Raw genomic sequence first — 20114 nt, forward strand, 5'->3', positions numbered from 1 at the left:
AAAGTTTATCCAAACTTTAACTAGTAGACCCTAAGTAAGACTAACCCTTTACAGCCAGAAAAATAAATACCACAGAACAAGAAAATCCCGATAGACTAATCTTTACAGGACATAATGCTGCAAAACTAATTCTTTTAAAAAGAAAATTGAGTAATAGATAAAAATACAACATTGAGCCTCATGGTTATACATATCAATTCTGACCGGAAAAGCTAGCTTCTAAAATACAAAACTTAGGAAGGTGTAGCTATAAGACAAAATCACTACCAACTTTTCATACACTCCGTCATAGTATATTATTGACAAGTAATCCAAGGCAAAGGAGAGAGGAGAAAATTATGAACAAAAAGATTTAAGCAAAAAACAAAAAAAAAAAGAAAATCCTACATCTCAAAATGCAGGGTTAATCTTTTACCCAAATTATCAACATGACTGTAGCAAAACAGGACCAACTGATAAACTAAGCATATCGCTGAGAGCAACCTGGAGATCCTTTGACCCATGTTCACAACGTACCAAGCTGGAGATGAGAGGGAAGAAATGAGACAGGTTCTTCTCAAAAGAAGTATCTCCCAAACTACAAATAGCCTGAATAGTAGCCACAATGAGAGGCGATCGTGCTGCCAATTCTCTCCTCTTCCCAGTGCCTAAGGGAATTGACCAATGTTGCTGTCTACCATGAGAAGATTCAGATTTTTGTCCAAAACCTGCAACTTCAATATAAAACTCCAAAACCTCCTGACAAAGCCGAATGAGATGCAATTCAACCTCATCCGCCTCGTAACTAGGAGGCTTGTCAATGACAAGGTTTTGTAAAAATGTAAGGCAGGTCTGGTACGATTCATTCTCAAGGCGTAACAGTGGAGGGTCTTGCATTTGGGTCACAGAACCAAATTCTTGAAGCTTTGATCGTAATATAGTATTGCCGTTAATCTGGTGCGCGTGTACTGCTACATCGTGCAAAGCATCAAACAGGACTAGCGTGGCTTTTGCTGAAAGGTGAGTTCGATACATGTTATAGATCTCCATCACCGCCTGCAAATTTCAGGAAGAGAGTTTAACATCACTTTTCAACATCACGTGCACCTATTTTGACTGGGAAGCATAAGAGTGAACACCAATGCAAGAATACACGTTGAAATGAGGTGCTGAATAGGAAAAACACGTCTGCTCCCATCAAGGGCATATTTTTACTATTATCCACCATTTGAGTAGTGCTAAAATAATAAGAATCTAACATAACAATAATAATAAAGGATCTTAATCTAGCAGAGTGTTTAACTTTCCGAATAAACTAAATGCCACAGGCGACAGGCCACAGCTACAGTTCTGGGTTCCTTCATAATTTCTTTCTATAGGACATTCTAACATATTTTGGAGGAACAGAATATAAAATTACCTGAATCAATAAAAGCTGAACAGCAGCTCGGCATTTTGCATCAGTTAAATGAGCATAAAGACGACGAATCCTCATGGTTTCTAAATTATCTGGGGAGCCAGACTCGGCAGGATCTCTATCATCTTCAGCTGTTGAAGCATGCTCGTAATTTCTAGTGAAGTTCTCACTTTCAACAAACAAAAATTTAGGAAGTGTTGCATTTGCTGCTTCTTTTACTGAGAAAACCACTTCCAACCACTTTTCATCAGAAAACAGCTCCCCAGCATTACTCATCAAACGAATAAAGGCAGCAATACCAATGCCAGCAAGGCTTTGATGAGGACGCTTTATAAAGCTAACCAGGAGCATCAGCACCTTTCTTAAAAGTGGATTGACAGTGTCATAAAAGTTAACAAAAAGATCTACAACCAACTGGAGAGCCAATGTGCATGTCTCGTAAAGCCAAGCATCTTGATCAAGCTCACCATCAGCCTCTACTTCATTGACCGGTGAACTACTCCCTGAAGGATCAATAGAATGTCGAACATAATCGAATATAGGAAATAGGATAGACTCAAATACTCTTTCCCATAAAGGTAGTGAAAAGAGATGCCCATGGTTACGTAAGGTTTCAAACAGGACTTCCAACGCACTCTTCCTAATCTCAGGTCTTGGGTCGAAGCTAAGCTCAGATAAACCTGCAGAAAGTTGACAAATAAGTACATGTACATTTGCAACACACTAAGCTTCTTAAGACATGGAGCAAGATGGTAGCAAAAGAAACACTAATCATTTGAAAAAGTTAAGAAACATAAATTCACAACTTTTTCCTGAATATTCAATATTCATGTCTAGATAAAGTTTATATAATCTCTTCACCTGCCAATAAAGGAAACCAGAAATAGAGATGATCATCCTTGTCAGTCACCTCTCCATTATCTTTTTTCCCCTCCTTTCTTGTTTGAGGTGAAGATGAAGAAATCTTTCCAGTAACTTCCTTATCCTTATTTCTTGATGATGAGCCAAGGTCTCCTGCAGCTAGTTTTGTAGCACAGAACCGAAGAAAAGCAATGGCATTTAGGCTAATCTCTTTATTGAATCTACTATTGGTGAATGCAATTAGGCAATTCACACAGTCTGTGAAGGTTGTGGTTTCAGTCTCAGTGATGTATGGAAAGTAATCTCGAATAATCTTCTCCATAATTTCAAAAGCCAAGAGTACAATGTTTTTGTGGTCATCATAAGCTGCTGCTGTGAATACCTGAAATCAGGTCTATGAGCAATAAGTAGAGGAGGAGAAAAAAATCCACAAACATTAGCATTAATTGAAGCTCTCTATAGACAATAGGAGTTTATCAGCTCTACCATGAACATACTCTTCCATCCTGATTTGACATTGTTGACACGAGACAGAACCATTTGAGAGACACATCTGATAATTAGTTCTCTAATTTCAACAGCACTACTCTTTCGCATAACAATAACAAAAGGCTTCATAAATTCATTTTGAAAATTATAATTGGCCAGCTCTTCCCGCTCCAGAAATTTCATTGACAACTGACGCAAGGAATCCATTGCAAAAATTGCAATTGAAAGGTTTGTCAAACAGCCAATAGTTACAAAGAAATCAGAGAGAACATGCCAGATGCTTGACCACACAAGCCTGATGCGGTTCATATTATAGTGCCTGTTACATAATAATCGTGTCAGACAATAGGTAGCAGCATATAAACATCAATCAATGATGCAACATAATCATATGCTTGATGCTCTGCCCAAACATTTGTTTTACAAATGAATTACACTTCCCCACCTTGATCCTTGGGCACACTTGTAATGTTCTTCTCTTCAATAAAATTAAGCACTTTATCCCTTGTCTTACCATTTGAACCAAAACTGGGGAGTTAAAAGAAACAGGTGACCTCTTCACATGCCAACATCATGATATTTTACCGGAGTTGAACAGAAAAAAGAGTTCAATTCAACAATTTCCTCAGACTACAAAGAAGTGAGCACGAGAGTTGGGAATTTAGAAAGGGCAAGGGCAATCAACCAAAAAGGAGAAAAACAGTGTGTCAAAATGTTCAATTTATAAACAAGGTAAATATTGTCAAGTGCTATTAAGTGTGCGTCTTTTGTAATAATCCCCAACCAATGAACCCCAAGAACCATGAGGAAAAAGAAAAAGTCAGAGGGAAGGCAAAAAGAGGTAGCTTGTTTGAAGTAGTAGGTGAGTAATACATACGCAATCTCAACCATCTTTGTAAGGCTGAAAACACGTGGATCAGATGGAGACCTCAATTCCTCCATGGAGACCTTGCATAGAGCCTTAACAAAATCTATTATGGCCTCACTGTTCAACTTCTGACTCCGAGTGAATATGCGATTCATTTCAGAGCTTCCAACTTGTTCCAACATATTTAAATTAGAGACTAGATTGTTCACCTGTTCTGATGTGACACCAGAACCATTACTGCCAATTCCAGCACTATCATATGAACCCCGCATCAAAGTAGCAGCTGCATACTGCATCCTCCCAGGTCCCTTCTTCAAAACCGGAAGAATGGTTGATTTTGCTGGCTTTGTTTTTTCTAAATCATTCTGAGGAAAGGAAAAGAATGTGGCATCTGGTGGAGCCCCCTCCCCAAGAAGATGTAGATGCTCAAACCGGGAAACACAAGTCAAGATACGTTCCCAAGCTTCTTGTAAGTAATTTCCATCCTCATCAGCAATAACAACTATTGCCTAGTAATAAACAGATGACACGTTCAGTCATATAATATAATCAACAAAAACTGAATATTGAGTTCAGGTACCAGGAACACATTACCCAATACTTAAAATAGATCCAACAAATAATTACTATCATATGCCTTCAGATATTGTTCCAAGAATCATTTTCAGCAAATGTAGCAAAACTCCACAAAAACACGACATTAATTTTGTAATTATCATATTTGTAGAAGAAGGGAAGTCCAAACTAATTTTGTTTATATTTGTATGCATGTAGCAATGAAAGCACTTGTAGAGAGTATAGCTTTGGATAGGATAAAAACATCCATTAAAGGAAAAAAGTATATGTGAACTTGAAATGATAAAGCATGCCATGGGAATGCAATAATACACAAAAAATGAAGCATTTTGAAAGGAGGCATTAACACTATGAGTAGGAAGTAACATAACACAGAATAAGAATTGCTAATTGATAATCACTTCAGCTTATATGCTGTTCATAAGCCAGGTAGAAGAGAAGTTAAATTATACTAACCTTAATTGCATCGACATTTTTCTGCTTAATATCTGCTGGTGAATGTAGTGAGGTAAACTTTGCTAATGAAGTCACAAAAGCATCTCTATGAGTCTTCATCGACATTACAGAAGTAACGTGAATAGCATAGCGGAAGCCTTCAAGACACAGGGATATTACAACCTCATCATCACTTTGATCAAGAGGAACACTGAAGGCTGCCAACATCGGTGCCCAACACACCTCAATCATGAATCTCAGGATTACAACATCTGTTGCTGCATAATAGATTGACCTGCAAATGGCAAGCAAATGAATATCAAGAAAATAAAAAATCTAGGAACTATTTTTCTTTATTTTTTAACAAATCACTTAAAAACTGCAAACGGACATGGATATTAAAGAAATCTAGGAACTATTTTTCTATAATTGGCATTAAAATATTAAAGAAAAAGAAGGGGGGGGGGACTAGTGTGAAATTTTTAGATCAGCACACATCACACTTCAAACGGGACATGGATCATGTACAAAGCAGATAAATAATAGTAGATACGGTAGGATCTATAAACAGGATGAAGTCAACAGAAGATTCTTCTTGCCAAAAACATCAGGTAAAATGTTTTGCTCAACCTGAGAAAAGAATTTGGAAAGGAAATTATCACTTCTAGAGAATGGAAAAAATACATACTCCGTTTTGCGAGCTTTTTCTTTGAACTGTTCTTGCATATGACGGATAAGATCATCACTGGTCTCCATATTCTCTTCCCCACGTTTACGGATCACAATATTCAATATACTATCCAAGCCTAAAAGTCTATTAGGGTTCACAGTCTGTTTTTGTTGAGGAGCCGCATCATTTTCTTTCATTTTGATCTCATTTCTAGATATTCTCTCAAACAAGGACCTCAAGTATTCCTCTGGCAAATCTTTTCCATCATCAATGCCACGATTGTTTCTTATGAAATCATCAGCAGACATCTGCATAACTCAACAACCAAAAAGAAAATAAGCCATCATGTCTGACATAATTATTTGTACATCAATTTACAGAACTATAGGATTGTGAGCACACCTTATTCTTCACCATAGGATTGTGAGCATCTGTATTGAGCATTATAACAGAATAGGCAAGGACATATGCTGTATCAGCACTAGAAAAGGCCTTTGGATTACATTTGCAATAACGTTCAGCAAACTTTTCCATGATCCTATCAATTTTCTGCGCCTCACCAGGCAGTCTGAATCCTTGAAGAAAGACCCTGATTGCCTCATCAAACTCCATCCCTTGAAAGTTAAAAGAATCCACATAGGCATGCATTACCTTCAAGGATAACTCTTCCCTTTCTCCCAGATAATCACCAATCAAAGTCTTGTTCAACCCAGATGCATCTTTAAGAAAAGCAGCTATTTCCTCTGGTGAATCACCCACCTTGTTGGCATTGATGAGAAACTCAATTCCTTTCTTAGGCTTCCTATTAAAAAGTGATATACCTTCCTGCCATACACTAGCATTAGATTCATTGGTAAAAAGCTAGAGCAAAGATATACTTTATCCTCAAAACCTTGTTCATTTGTTTACCTGGAGTTCCAGTTTATAAGCCCGGCGTTGCTCAATAGTTGAAACATCAGATGCATCATTGGAGACTTCCAATTGGGAGTCAGATCCATCAACAGGGTCTTCTCCATTCCCATTTACCATGGTAAAACCTCCACTTTCAGGGCTATTATATGTTGCTTCAACTTTCTTAGCTGAATGAGGCTCAGCAATGCGCAATTGTTTGTTCATCCAGTCTCCCATTGATTTTAGAACGGAAACCAAGCTTTTCATGGCCTCAAGTTTTAGTGTTGCTTCTTGAGGTGGCAAAAGTGTGGTCGTTACACCAGGAGGGACACCTTGAGCAGTTTTAAGAAGTCCATTGACCATCCTAGGAGGAATATAACAATTAGAAATAACTATAAAGAGTATATTAAGTGACGATCAAGATAACCTCAGCCACACTAGCATGAATGGTGTATGAAAAACACTCCAACAAAATGAAGATGCTATTAAACTTGAGATCCATATTCTAAACATGAAATTGCACATATTATTTATACAGTAAATCAAATAAAATATCTATAAACAATTAAATAAAATAATAGCACACCTCTCAAATATATTTGATGAATTGACATCACAGTCATAGTTGATAAATATGTCAACCAATATCTGTGAATCAACACAAAGCTTATCCAGAAATCGAAGCACTATAATCTTCTGCTGAAAATTAGGTTGAGAAACATTCTCTAGGACCCTGAGAACAATCATAGGGAAAAAAACTCCAATTTCTGCCTTCAATCCAGCTCTAAATCTTGACACCAGACTGATGAAAATGGAGCATGACAGCTGAAACACAATCAAAAGAGTTGAAGCACTGTTCTTCAACAAGGATAAACATAAGTACTGCTTGATGGCGCCTAAAAACCTGCTCATCCACAACCAAATTTAACCATCAGGACTATTTTTGTCATCTGGAAAAATTATGAAGTAAAAAAAAATATAGTGTCAAGTGGTGTATAGAACAAAGAAAATGTTAATTTGCATTAATGATGAGGGACAAAAGGTCATATGTTAAATTCAAGAGATAAACACAAAATAAATAAATAAAATTAAAGTAATAGTCCATACAAAAAAATTATAATAGCAGAAGATGAGGCACATTCAATTCATAAACAGCGGGTTAACATAATTTAATCAATTTACTCTTCTTGCTCCTGCTGAATCAGTTATGGAGGACAGAAGCCAGAAGGGGTATTCAAACTTGTGAATGGCACAACTAAAAATGTTAAACTAAATTATTAAAAATAATACAAGATCAAAATTAATATTTTGTGCATCCAATTATTTATTTAATTTTAGAGGTAGCTTCAAATAGGAATACCTTGCTAAGGCATAGGACTTTCATGACCATGTTAGCCTAGGAATAATTCTTAAGATGCCAGAAATTCAAAAAATAAGTCATGCATAGCATAATTTATTGTGAAGGGAAACAAAGTTGTGTAACTTTGTTGTTATAATTTGCAAGAAACTGTTAGGTACAGAAGAAACAAAAATAACCAGAAGCTAGTATGCAGAGTAGGTATTTCAAGTGGATCCTAAATTTCTAATAGAAAATGCTCTTCCTACTTTATATGTTAAATAACCACAAATACCCAGGAAAGACAAACAAATCATGATTAACAGATATATTAACTGCTTATCTACAGTAGGAGATGGGAGCGGGGGGGATTACATTGTCAGTGACAGTGCATGCTAATTGCATCTACCTTAAAGTTCTGAAAATTCCAGATTGCAGGTTCCCAAAGGCACAATGGGCAGGGAAAGGAACAACAAAATAAAAACAATTTCATCTATATCCAGGAATAGCATAAAATTGATATGTCAAGATTAGAACAAGCTTTTACTACAAGAATGACATTGGTATTCACTCCCATCAAGATTGAAAAACTCCAAGAGTGAATACTGGAAGGAATTCTTCTTTAATCCTAATATAATGGAAAAAGAAAGCCAAAAATTGAACAAATATTTTCAACATGGAAAAAGGACCTTGAGTATTGTAGTTGCATTGGGATTCAGGTATCAGATTATAACCTCTAAAGTAAGGAGGGGAAGATGCAGAAAAGATCAAGATGTCAACAGCATCAAAGAGCACACTGCACATACAACGACCAAATTATATTAAATTTTAAAATGGGCAATGGCCACTGCCCTTATAATGACTATATCAATCAGCTTTATTTTATAAGTTGGGTATCCACCAAACATAATATTTTTCAGACCTAAATTAGCTCTCAGAGGTGATGTTCCAGTCTAGTAGAAACCATATAATATCCTGCTCAAAGGAATTGCTGAGACTAGACTGGTTGTAAAGATAAAAATATTCTAGGACTTGTGATGCTAATCTAACAATCCCCAACAAGAAATTCCCAGACACATCATTATGACATTGACATGTTTCTCTTTAGATTATCTAATAGATAACTTTATGTGTGTGTGCGTAATTCAATTTATTATTATTTCTGCATCTGTTAAATCCAACATAGTTAAATTCATTCTTACTCCGGCAAAAATGGTTTTTATAGGAAGATTTACTTTACAAAATCTGCCACTAGATGGAAAGTAACTTCCAGCATATCAAGCCTGAAATGTTTTACATTGATCCAAGATTTCTTTTTACTCTGTCACCTTGTATTAATATTAAGGCATAAACTGATTCCAAAGAAAGTGCCATATTCATGATGCCTAGGTATATCTCAATGACCAGATTGGCTAAAATCATTATCTACAAGGACAGGTTGTAACATGTAAGTAAGCTAATTCTTACATCAGAACTGCTTAATAGTATGAATTGATTATGTATGAAATACGTACACAAAATCACTACCGCGTGTATCTTGATATACCTTACTTAAATCTACTTTGGGTGAGTATAAGTATTGTTATAGTGCATGTTTGGAAAGCCGGTGAGCAGCCTCCAAAATTACGTTCATGTGTAAAACTAAACATGTTTAACTTAGAAACTAACATCTTCTTGTCATCTAACAGAAAAACTAAAAAAACAAAAATCTTCTCCCTAACTGGCAACAATACTAAAGTGTAAACTTCAACCTAAAGAGGAAGATAAGTAAAAATGTGATACCTCACACTAGTCCTGAACACAGCACCAGCATTCTCCAGCAAAATCTTCAGCAACTCCAGAGCCACAATCTTCCCCTTCATCAGCTGCGGGTCCCCCAAGGCTTCCTTCGGCGGCGTCTTCATTGAAAGCTTACAGAGCGCCCTAAACACCAAGAAAGCATCCCTCCTCAACTTGTTCCCAATCTGAACCTCGAAATCATCGTCCCTCTCCACCACTTCCCCATCCACAAGCTCCCCCTTCCTTCCTTCCAACGCCGTCTTATACATACTAATCTCCCAATACTTCGCATCCAACATGTCCTTATCAGTGGAATCCAACAAATCAGTAGGGTTCGTAGTCTCAACCGTGGTAGTCTCAAACGCACCGTCGTGTCCACCTAATAAACTAACCTTCCCACTCGGCGTCGTAGGGTTCAAAACGCCGTCAATGTCCTGCATTATCTTCGTTATGAAACCCTGCACGTACTGCGTCATCGAAATGTCCACGTCGGATTTCTCCACTGGCTCCATCAATTCCGCCACCACAATTGGCTGAATCGGAACGGTGGAGGAATCGGCTTCCATTCTCCGGAACACGATCACCAAAATCTGAATCAACGACGCCTTCGCCGTTGTTTGATTCACAATGTTTTTGCTGACCAAATATATGTCGTAGCACGTTCGCACTATTAGGAGCAACGAATCGCCGTGGATTCGCAGAGAAATCGACGTCACAGCGGAGAGTAAGGTTTTGAGGACGAGCAATTCCATCGCATCGTCGCCAAAATCGTGGCATTTGCAAACCGATTCGATTAGGCTGGAGAGGAGCTTGGCCTCCGGCGCCGCGGCGCCGGAGGAGGCCGGGTCCGCCTCGCCGCGGAGGTAGCCGTGCGCAATGAGCTTCTGGATGGCGTCGACGGCGGGATCGGCGATCTTGAGGACGCCGGAGACGGCGGCATTGATGAGCGGCGCGAGGATGGACTCCGACTCCGCGAGCGAGAATTCCACCGGACTGCCATCCTGGAGCGGGCCGGGGACGGCGGTTTCCGGTTCGGTATCCGAAGGAGATCCCGGCGGCGGCGGCGCTTGCTGGTGGCTGAGGCTCTCGATCACCGATTTGCACTCGTGCGCGAGCTTCGCGTGCTTCCGCCACGACGCGTTCTTGACGATCTTCTCGAGCGCGGGAACCACGACCTGACTCAGCCGGGAATCGGCTTCCGAAGAAGCCATTCCCGAGTTCGGAGCGAGTTGCGACTCGGCGACGCCACGGAGAGTGAGATCTTCGGGGGGAAATTAAATGCAGCCGCGTCTACGCTAGTATCGTGGTGCCATGTGCTGCGAGAGCGTGTTGACTCGGTGAATGTTTCGCTGAGTTGAGAAAGGGAAGAGAACGAGTTAGTGAGCAAGGTTTTGAGACCGAGAAGGATCTGAATTGCAGAGAAGGTTGCTGGAGTTTTGAGTTTTGAGTTTTCTGAGATCGCGTTTTCGGGTTTTGGCACGTTGCTCTCACTTTGAACGTGAATTGACGCAAGAGCCCCTGCATTAGTTGTGCAGTCACAACGTTGCTGGATGTAATAACGTAGGGTAGTTACGGGTTTTTAAAGTGTTGCCGATCGCCGGAGAAGTGGACAAGCTTTTTAATTATTGTTCTTCTTTTCTTTTTTTCATAAGGATAATATTTTATATTAGACTTTCATATTCATTACTTAAAAAAAAATCATTACACTCTCTGTCTAAAAAGATTTATTATTATCAATCAATTGAAAATATAATTTTTAAGAACATGATTATAAAAAGTAATTAATTTTTCTCTAGAAAAATTAAAATAATAATTATTTTGAGAAATTTTTTTTCTTACATTATAATTATTACATACGAAGGAAGTAATAAATTTATTGGTTAATGGTATTTTAATTTCTAATGTATTTTTAATAGGATTTTCAATATTTAATTATTAATTATTTAATTGACATTGATTAATATCTAAATAAGTTATTTTGACAGTTGTATTTATTTTGTGGGGTACAGATTAAACATGAAAGTTTTGGTTCTTATTGGTGATGATTGTCTCAATCCATTGTGTTAAAACTTGAGGGTCACAACATGGCACTTTTATTTTATTTTGTCATTAAAGCAGACATTTGTGGGCTCCTCTATCATTTTTCATAATTATTTCCTTCATGGTACGTGGAGACTGAAGAATATCAATAAAAAAAAATGTTTAAGTGGTCCACACCACACTTTGTGGGAATAATCACTATATAGTCTGTGTAAAAAAAAAACAGTCACTATATACTCATTATAGAAAACTAAAATTGGGTTTATCTAGATTGTTTTATGACTTCTGACTATTTGACAGTGGACATTATGGACGGGTTTGACTTTTAGCCAAAACTAATTTGATACCAAATTAAAATTTTGAAAAAGAATATTACTAATATATTTTATAACAAAGTCTTTCAAGATATTATTATTAAATTCAAATCAGTTTTTATGATTAAAAAATTGGATTACCATCAAACACATACATCAATTAATGTCATTTTATTTAATTATTTTAATTTAACTAGTGATTTATAGAAAGATCAACAAACAGAGTCAATCCAGTTGGGGCCTAGAAAACCCAATTTAACCTAAACTGCGGGTAGGAATTTGCAGACACAAATCCATCCAAGTATACTTTCGATTAGTTCAGGTTGCAGGTTAGGCAATTATGGGCCCAAGTGGGCAAAAATATATTTACATGGTACAAATAAAATTTTCAACCTTTTTTTTTAAAAAAAAAATATATGCTTTTCAATCCAATTATTCCAAGGGTGTTGCTAGGTGCACCCAGCATTTTTTAAAAATGCTAAAACTGTCCTTGTGCTTTCTTCACATTTGTGATAGGTGTGCGTGAGGGTGATTCATAAATCGTACAAATCAAGTTGATTCATAAAGTTGGTATGGATCAAGTTGATCTGTATGTTGATATTAAGCGCATACGGATCAACTTGATTCATAAAAGACTTACGGATCAAAGGTATTTCAATCTTTTTCTCTTAAGTTCTGGGTGCACCTAGCAACACCCTTATTCCAGCTTCTATACCTTTTTACATAGCTTTGTTTGGCCCATTTCAAATTTTATTTATCCGAATCCAAATAAGGGATAAAACGATAAAAACAAATTTAAGTTTAAGCAATATAACTATTGTATAGTTGAAAGAAAAACAAATTCAGAACATTAGAAAATTAAATGCAAATATAATATCATCATGCATTTACTATAACATCAAAGTTAGTAAGTTTTAGTTTTACATAGCCAGATCTAAAAGTGTCCTTATTGGGCTAAAAAGTAAAGACAATACTTTCATAGTTTCAGCACTTTGCAATGAGTTATAACAAGCTACAAAGAGTTATTGGAATGTAGAAGCTAATGATAGCAAGTCTTCCACATCATATGGCTTGAGTTCCATATCCATCAAGACATGCACAATTCCTGCAAGTCCAAAAGTAGCATCCCAGTTCAACAAAACATATGTAAAGGGTATTACCATAAGGAATCTAAATGCTAATTTTTTTTATAAAAAAAAACTAAATAAAGCTTAATTTGAATCTGAAGTTTATTAATCTATTGTGTTATCAAATTATGACTTATTATGCTTATAAAATTTTATTTTAATTTTTTTATATTGTGATTTATATTATATTTCTTTTTTATATGTTTTTATGCATATATATTACTCCTTTCATTCTATTATAATTGTTAGCTTAGGTTATTTTAAAGTTACACAAACCAAGAAAAATAAATAAATAGATAAAAAAATAACAATTTTACAAAATTAACCTTATTATCATTAATTATTTTTTTATAGTCCATATCATTAATTATAAGAAATATAAGTGGAAACATATAATTAATAATATATATTAAAAACTAAAAATAACAATAATATTTTTTTACATAACGATCATTACAGGATGAAAGGTTTAGGTAAGACTGTAGGATCTTATTATCCCAGTTATAATTTTCAAGTTATGATTTTTAATCTCTCTTTCGATCTCAGGTAGGATCTCGATTTTAACAAATATCATTTATGAACGCATAGCGTGCCGCTAAAAAAACATTGAGTTTTGTTTGCTTTTATTTTAGATGTGTGATGAATGGCTTGACTTGGTCATTGGCTTAAAGAATCTTTGAAAATTCATTAAAGAATTAGACAAATTTTTTTCTTTGTTTACTGTAGTGATGAATCGTTAAAAAAAAAAGAAATAGATTAAAATTATAGTTTTGTTAAAAAATGAAAAAAAATAAAATAAAAACATAATGCACCCTAAATCAAAATGCATTATAGCATTTCTTTTACCAATAAAAACGTCTTATAGCATTTCTCAGAATTTTCTATAAATAAATTTAAAAAAAAAGCATTTCTCTGAATTAATATATAATTATATACCTTGCGTGACGTGAATTTTCCAAGCAATCGAGTGCCTTGTACGTAGCATTTCCCTTTAACCTTTTAATTATCACAATTTGTGATTTGAAAATAAATGAATCTCACATACCTGAGATGATAAATTAACTTCCTTTCTCATTTAATCATATTGCAATTTCGCCACGCTCAAATTGGTCAAAATAATTAGTCGAATTCATAAACCAAGTATTAGATCACTAGCATTTAAAACACAATGAATAAAGTAATTAAAGAGGGAAGAGAAAGAAAAAAAAAAGAAAGATATAAAGAACCATTATATTAATTACTTTCTCATATGAAACATTGAAAATTTAATGTCTCTTGAATTCCTAGTATTCCACAAATCAACCGAAGACAAAGATTAGTTGATTGATTAGGTCAAAGATTCATTTGGAAATCGGGTGAGAGTAGGAGGGATTAGAGCATGCAACAACTGGGGCAGATCCATGTCTATGCAAAAGCTCACGAGCCAATGCTTGAAGATCACCACCACTAGCACTAGTAGCCGATGGGCCACTAGGCCCACTACCCACATATTGACGTGACTCTATGGGCCTTGGCTGCACGGCCCATGAAGGACTTTGTGCCATTGGATCAAAAAGTGAAGAGAGATCATATGTGGCTGGAACTGTAGATGGGAGCTCAGCTATTGAGATCACTGGAGGTGCCATGGTGGTTGCTTGTGGAGAAGAAGGTGGTGGTGGTGGTGGTTGGGGTAACTCTAGGGTTGCAAGGTGGCCTTGTAAGTAGGAGAGTTCTGCTTGTAAACTCACCACCTGTCCAACAAAGAATTGAAGCAAGAAAATTCATGAGCAAGATAAGTAAGAATGCATTGTTAAAAAAGGTATTGAAAACTTCTTTTTTTTATCTTATGTGCTAGGTGCATAAATTAGAGCATCTATCATGTCATGCCTAATTGTTTCAATGAGTTATTTGTCTAAGATTTGTAATTCCTACAATGTCAAATAGCTTTAAGAACTTTAAACAAAAATTTACTCAAATATTAAAGTTATTAAAGTAAGTACTTAACTTGAGTCATATGAAATTTTGGATTTAAAAAAATTGTTTTTCTTTTGCAATAATCAATTAAACAACAATTATTTTTATAAACAACACATTATCAAGTTATCAGCTGCAATAAAAAAAATTGTTAAACAATATTATTTAACTTGAAACAACTCATTTAAGCACTCATGTTAATGTTAGAGATATTCTAAACATAAATGGAAAACAACACCTACTTAAATATTTTTAATTACCTAAAAATAAGTATTAAAATAATTTTATATTTTAATATAACAAATTTTTCTTTGAAAAATTTTATTTTTAATTTCTTAACTTGCATATTTCATATGTCTGTTCGAGAAAGACAAATTCATTTGCTTGACTGATGATAATGAGAAAGTTAATTTTTTGCAGTGATAATTAATATATAAAAGAGTTGATATAACAACTTTAAATCCTTGAATCTTTAGTCTTATTTTTGTTCTTATGATACATATATAGAACTAATGAGGTAATTTATATGGGGCGTTTAGGGATTGGTAGAATTATAGTTTAAGAGGCGTTTGCTTAATATGAAGAGAGAAATCCAAGATGAATAATTACTAAAGTTATGTTTAACAAATTATTTTAGTTAATTTTTTTTATTAATTGAAAAATCCATTTGGCTAGCTGTTTGGTAAGTAAGATTGTTTTAGTAATTTCTAGTATTTTTTTTAAACGCTAATTTTTAGTTTTAAATTTTTTATATTTTCTTTTATTTTTATTTTTATATATTTATTTATTTAATTTGTTATATTTTTTAAATAAATCATGATTTTATTATTTTTTTTTTGTCATTTTATATTTTTTCGTTACTTCAACATTTAATTTTATCAAATATTTTTAATTTAATAAAGTAATTTTTTAACTTTCAGTTACTACCTAATTTTTCAACTTCCAACTAATTTTTTAATTTTTAGCTAATTTTTCAATTAATTTTATCAAAGATATACAACGCTATAAAATGGGAAGGTGGATATAATTAAGTAAAACTTAGGGCAGGGGTGTGTTCTCTGCACATTCCCGCGATCATATTTTTAATAGGACCTTGAACAGCAAAAAAAAATGTTGAGTTTGATGAAAGTGAATGAACTTAATAAGAATGACAAGTATGAAAGCGTGACATCAAAACAACTTCTCGAGGTTATAAAACAAGAGTTTAATTTGTAGGAGTTGTCATTTGGGGGAAATAAACAAATTTATATGATTAGATCACTTGAAGGAGAAAAAAAATGTTAGTTTGAAAATGATACAAATCTTCAACATATATTTTGAAAATGACCTTTGTTTAAAAATCAGAATTTCTGACAATGACCCATTATGAGGGCATAGGGATTAGCTAATTAGCATTTGTATAATTAAAAAAAAAATATCTTACTAATATCTAAGATAGGAAGATGAATTGACTATTAGTTAAACAATCACATGACAGTATATAACTATATATAAAAGTTGTACAAAGCCATGTGTGTTCATAACAATTCTTTTAAAACTGTTTATGATCTTTTGTCTTATTGGAACTTATATATACTCAAATAATTTTGAACAATAGGTATGTGAATTGTGAACGTATAGGAATGGCAAGGAAAGCTAAGGAGCAAATGCATATATATAATCACCATTGATGTTACCTTATAGCTTATTCATTGTTTTGATCTTCATATAAAGCAATATACAAGGGGGGGAAAACACAAGACCTAAGTTTATTAAGTAATATATAAACTATTAAAAAAGAAAGTCCACAATTTAAGGAAGATTGCTGGCTTGATTTGATGGTGTAGTCTCTTTCCCACAGATCACCTCTATTTTTTTTTTCAAAAATAAAATAAAAGAAGAAGTGTGGGATTGCACAGTGATTTTTCTTTACTAATGAATCAGTCTCGTTAGGTTTTTTAATATTAAGAAGATAGGGACAGAAAAACCTATCATGGTGATTTTTCTAAGAAGGATAATAATAGGGACAGAGAAACGAACCCGCGCCTATGAAATGCTAGCCAAAACCCAAGAAACTAACCGACCAATTCCCCTAAAACCAGCGAAAACGAAGAAGTTAATGGTTGAAGAATTGAAGCCATGGATTTTTATTAGACTCTATAGTATACCCATTTGTGTGTAACCGCCGACCACATCATTTGTTAATCAATTAAGCGTTGTGGATTTCAGCAAAAAGGCATAGAAATTGCCCCCTATGTAACTATGTTCCATGGCTCCTTGCATACCCTACCTTGTTTCCTCTTTCCCCAAAGGCCCCAACCCCAACTTTTGTTCCTCTTTCAGAGGGCACGATGCACTCCTAGAATGTATGTAAAGGCATGGTTGTTGTAGAAGAAATATGTTTAATAGACAGTTAATATGTTATTAAGAGAGAAAGTGAAAAAAAAAATGAAAGATTAATAAGATTTGTGATTTGATAGAAAAAGAAAAATTAAAAAAAAAGAAATGTTAAAGTGTTTAAAATAAAAGATAATTTGTATATCATTAATCTTTATTGAATGAAGATAATGCCCCCTTTAAAAAATTTAGGTTTAATTAAAAAATTATATATACTTCGTATTCATAATTAAAATGAATGGATTTTATATAACCTCCTTGTGTGTGTTGGAAAAAGATTGATTTCAAAAATCAAAATAATCATTTTTTAAGAAAATAAGCTGAATGAAATACTTATTTTCATCATAAACTCTAACTATATAAATGGGTCAGTAATTGAAAAATTAAAATAATAATATAGATTTTTTTACACTTTATTTAATCATGAATTATTATATAAACAAAAATTATTGAATTTATAATAATTATTTTAAAAATTATATATAAGATAATTTCTAAGAGTTTAATTTTTATATATTGTTGTGTAAAACAATTATTCTTACAATCAATAGAAATCATGTTGGTTGACATTCAATATGTTTATATTATAACCAGTTTAATTATGTATAAGAACTCTTTACACTCCCATACTGTATACACTATTATAAACAATTTATGCTATATCAAATTAAGTTAGATAAAAATTAAGGAGGTCTAAATTAGACTGGGTGTGCAAATATTATAAATGTTTTAATATTGTGTTCAATATTCTTACCAATCAAAAAATATATATAATTATTATTATTGCTGCTGCTGTAAATAGAATTTTATGGTGGAAGTTTGGGGTAGTTTCCAAAAGATTTTAAACTTGTTGCCGCTGTTGTAAACAGAGAAGTTTTTCACATTTTTTTTATTGGTACCACTGTAGGAGTTACAAAGTGAGTAGCCCCTCGTCAATGCTTGGCTAAAAAACAAAACAAAAGCGGGGGTTACACTAATAAACATATACTATATGTGTTTTCTTTTTTCAGTTAATGGCAAGTACAATGTATATAAGTTAAATTTAATATTTAATATATATAAAAGTAGAAACCCATCCACCATCTACAATCTACGACCTTCTAATTCTAAATACCTAGAAATCATATTCTCAAGTCAAGAAAAGAAGAAAAAGGTGGAGTCTAAAACAGCTGACTACATTCTTAGATTCAGCTGGCTAAAGCTACTATAGCTGGCAAAAGCTTAGGGAGAAGATACTCACACAATATACGACACCCAAAGAAGCAAACAAATAATATTAATTAACAAATATGCAAAGAACACCCTTCATCCTTATCTCTATTGAAGAAACATGTATATGATCATTAACTAGCTATTAATAAATAATAATCGATCAACCCATCAATTAATTTAATGAATTATTATCAATATTACCTGTTGCTGAAGAGCAAAGATATGAGCAACACAACCATACACGGGATCTCTAAGCCTTGCTTGAGCTTCATAGCAAATTGTGACCACCGCATCAAGCCTCTTATACACCGGAATGTTGAGGAGCAACTTGGAAACGTTACTGGCACCAAAAACCTTGTGCACAGCGGCAAAGTGCGTGGCACCTTGCTCCGAATCAAAGTACGGAGCAAAGATGCAACCGGGCACGCACTTTCGCCTCAAAAATTTGCATGCACCACAAGGACTACCACCACCATTGTTACCGCCACTACCACCGGCACCGTTATTGTTTCCACCACTACTGCTTCCACCACTTATGCTACAACTAGAGTTTATACTCATCTTTAAAAGGGTTATACTTCTATAGCGTTTTTTTTTTCTTTGGTTTGTGGTTAGTGTAAGATCATGAGTTTCCAAGGTGTTGAGAGGAAAGTGATTAGGTTAAATCACCATGGAAGAAGGAGAAGGAGGAAAAGAAGAAGAGAAGGAATGAAGGCTGGTGTGTGTGTTTGTATTGTAGGAATTTAGGGTTTGGTGGGTGTTAGTATTTTTAATGATGAATTTAAAAAAGGATATATAGAAGAAGTCTTTAAAGCCACGCGAGGGAGCAAAGGGTTAACCCCCACATATTTAGTTGTTTGCGTGAAGCAAACATGCGATAAGCCCCTCTTACTATTATCCTCAACACAAACTTCTCTTTCCTTTTGTTTTTTCCTTTTTTGCCTTCCTTGATCATCTCGTGAATTTATCCAACAAAACAAAACTCATCTGCTATTCATTCTTTTTTTTCTCTCTCTAAACAACACACACTATAAATATATTTATCATCAATAACAAGTCATTGATCCGAATAACATTGGATTCGATCTTTTTAAACAAAATTTTGAGTTCGAATAATTTGGATAAAAAAAGATGATTGAAAAGAGAGATCTCAATAAAAATAATCAACTAAATTTTTTACGAAGATTAATCATTAATAAAATTAGTGGATATTTCTTACCATTGTATGATTATCAAAAAATTTACTCATGATCATGTGATGCATGTATGGGAAGGAAGGAAGGTTTTGATGTGGAGTTAAGAAGGGTGATGTAAATGTTGAAAGAGGTTTTTGTTGTTGCAGATCCTAAAAGGAATCGGATAAAATAAGAAAAAGAAAAAGAAAAAAAAAACTGTGAAAACGTGTCGAGGAGAGGGTCTATATTTGCCTCTGCGTGTTTTGAGCTGCGTGGAGGACAAAAGACGCCAACTTATCTATCTCTACTTTCTTTTCTTGCTTACTTGCTTTCTTTCAATCACCAAGGTTGAAAATGACACACCCTTTTGTCTTCCTCTTGGTTACAAAATGCCAAAACGCTTTGGCCTATGACTCTGAAATGAAAGAGTTATGAACACTTGTGGCAAAGAAAATGACGTGAATCCCTCAGGGGTCTCTTAAATTGGGTATTTAAATTTGTGTTTTTTACTATATTGGGTGTCGGTAAGGAAAGGAAAGAGTGGCTTTTGAACAATGTGTGTATGTGTGTGTTTGAGAAGAAACGCACACTAGCTATATTGTATTTATGTGACCTT

The 20114-nt window shown here is 34.4% G+C and overlaps 2 protein-coding genes across 2 annotated transcripts; both read right to left on the reverse strand.

The window, feature by feature from the left end:
- Nucleotides 1-114: 114 nt before the first annotated feature.
- On the reverse strand, nucleotides 115-10786 carry LOC114405851 (brefeldin A-inhibited guanine nucleotide-exchange protein 2-like). Its single transcript, XM_028368362.1, has 11 exons — nucleotides 9305-10786; nucleotides 6773-7090; nucleotides 6205-6550; nucleotides 5698-6120; nucleotides 5314-5603; nucleotides 4647-4920; nucleotides 3624-4123; nucleotides 2744-3065; nucleotides 2258-2639; nucleotides 1400-2076; nucleotides 115-1035 (listed from the first exon to the last, which is right to left on the reverse strand). Exons 1-11 carry the CDS (start codon nucleotides 10510-10512, stop codon nucleotides 424-426), a joined length of 5352 nt encoding a protein of 1783 aa, XP_028224163.1. The 5' UTR covers nucleotides 10513-10786; the 3' UTR covers nucleotides 115-423.
- A 3210-nt stretch (nucleotides 10787-13996) lies between these two features.
- LOC114405853 (LOB domain-containing protein 18-like) lies at nucleotides 13997-19312 on the reverse strand. Its single transcript, XM_028368364.1, has 2 exons — nucleotides 18525-19312; nucleotides 13997-14512 (listed from the first exon to the last, which is right to left on the reverse strand). The coding sequence occupies exons 1-2, from the start codon at nucleotides 18882-18884 to the stop codon at nucleotides 14123-14125; spliced, it is 750 nt and encodes a 249-aa protein (XP_028224165.1). The 5' UTR covers nucleotides 18885-19312; the 3' UTR covers nucleotides 13997-14122.
- Between the last annotated feature and the right edge of the window lie 802 nt (nucleotides 19313-20114).

Source organism: Glycine soja, chromosome 3, assembly GCF_004193775.1.
Source record: "Glycine soja cultivar W05 chromosome 3, ASM419377v2, whole genome shotgun sequence".
NCBI classification, from domain to species: Eukaryota; Viridiplantae; Streptophyta; class Magnoliopsida; order Fabales; family Fabaceae; genus Glycine; species Glycine soja.

What these genes read in the sequence shown, in the direction of transcription:
- LOC114405851 (XM_028368362.1), bottom strand. Translation starts at nt 10,512, where the DNA reads ATGGCTTCTTCGGAAGCCGATTCCCGGCTGAGTCAGGTCGTGGTTCCC. An exon ending in GAAAAAGCTCGCAAAACGGA is followed by an intron (nt 4,921 to 5,313) that starts GTATGTATTTTT and finishes TGCCATTTGCAG; the next exon opens with GTCAATCTATTATGCAGCAA. An exon ending in AAAATGTCGATGCAATTAAG is followed by an intron (nt 4,124 to 4,646) that starts GTTAGTATAATT and finishes GTTTATTACTAG; the next exon opens with GCAATAGTTGTTATTGCTGA.
- LOC114405853 (XM_028368364.1), bottom strand. Translation starts at nt 18,884, where the DNA reads ATGAGTATAAACTCTAGTTGTAGCATAAGTGGTGGAAGCAGTAGTGGT. An exon ending in TCTTTGCTCTTCAGCAACAG is followed by an intron (nt 14,513 to 18,524) that starts GTAATATTGATA and finishes TTTGTTGGACAG; the next exon opens with GTGGTGAGTTTACAAGCAGA.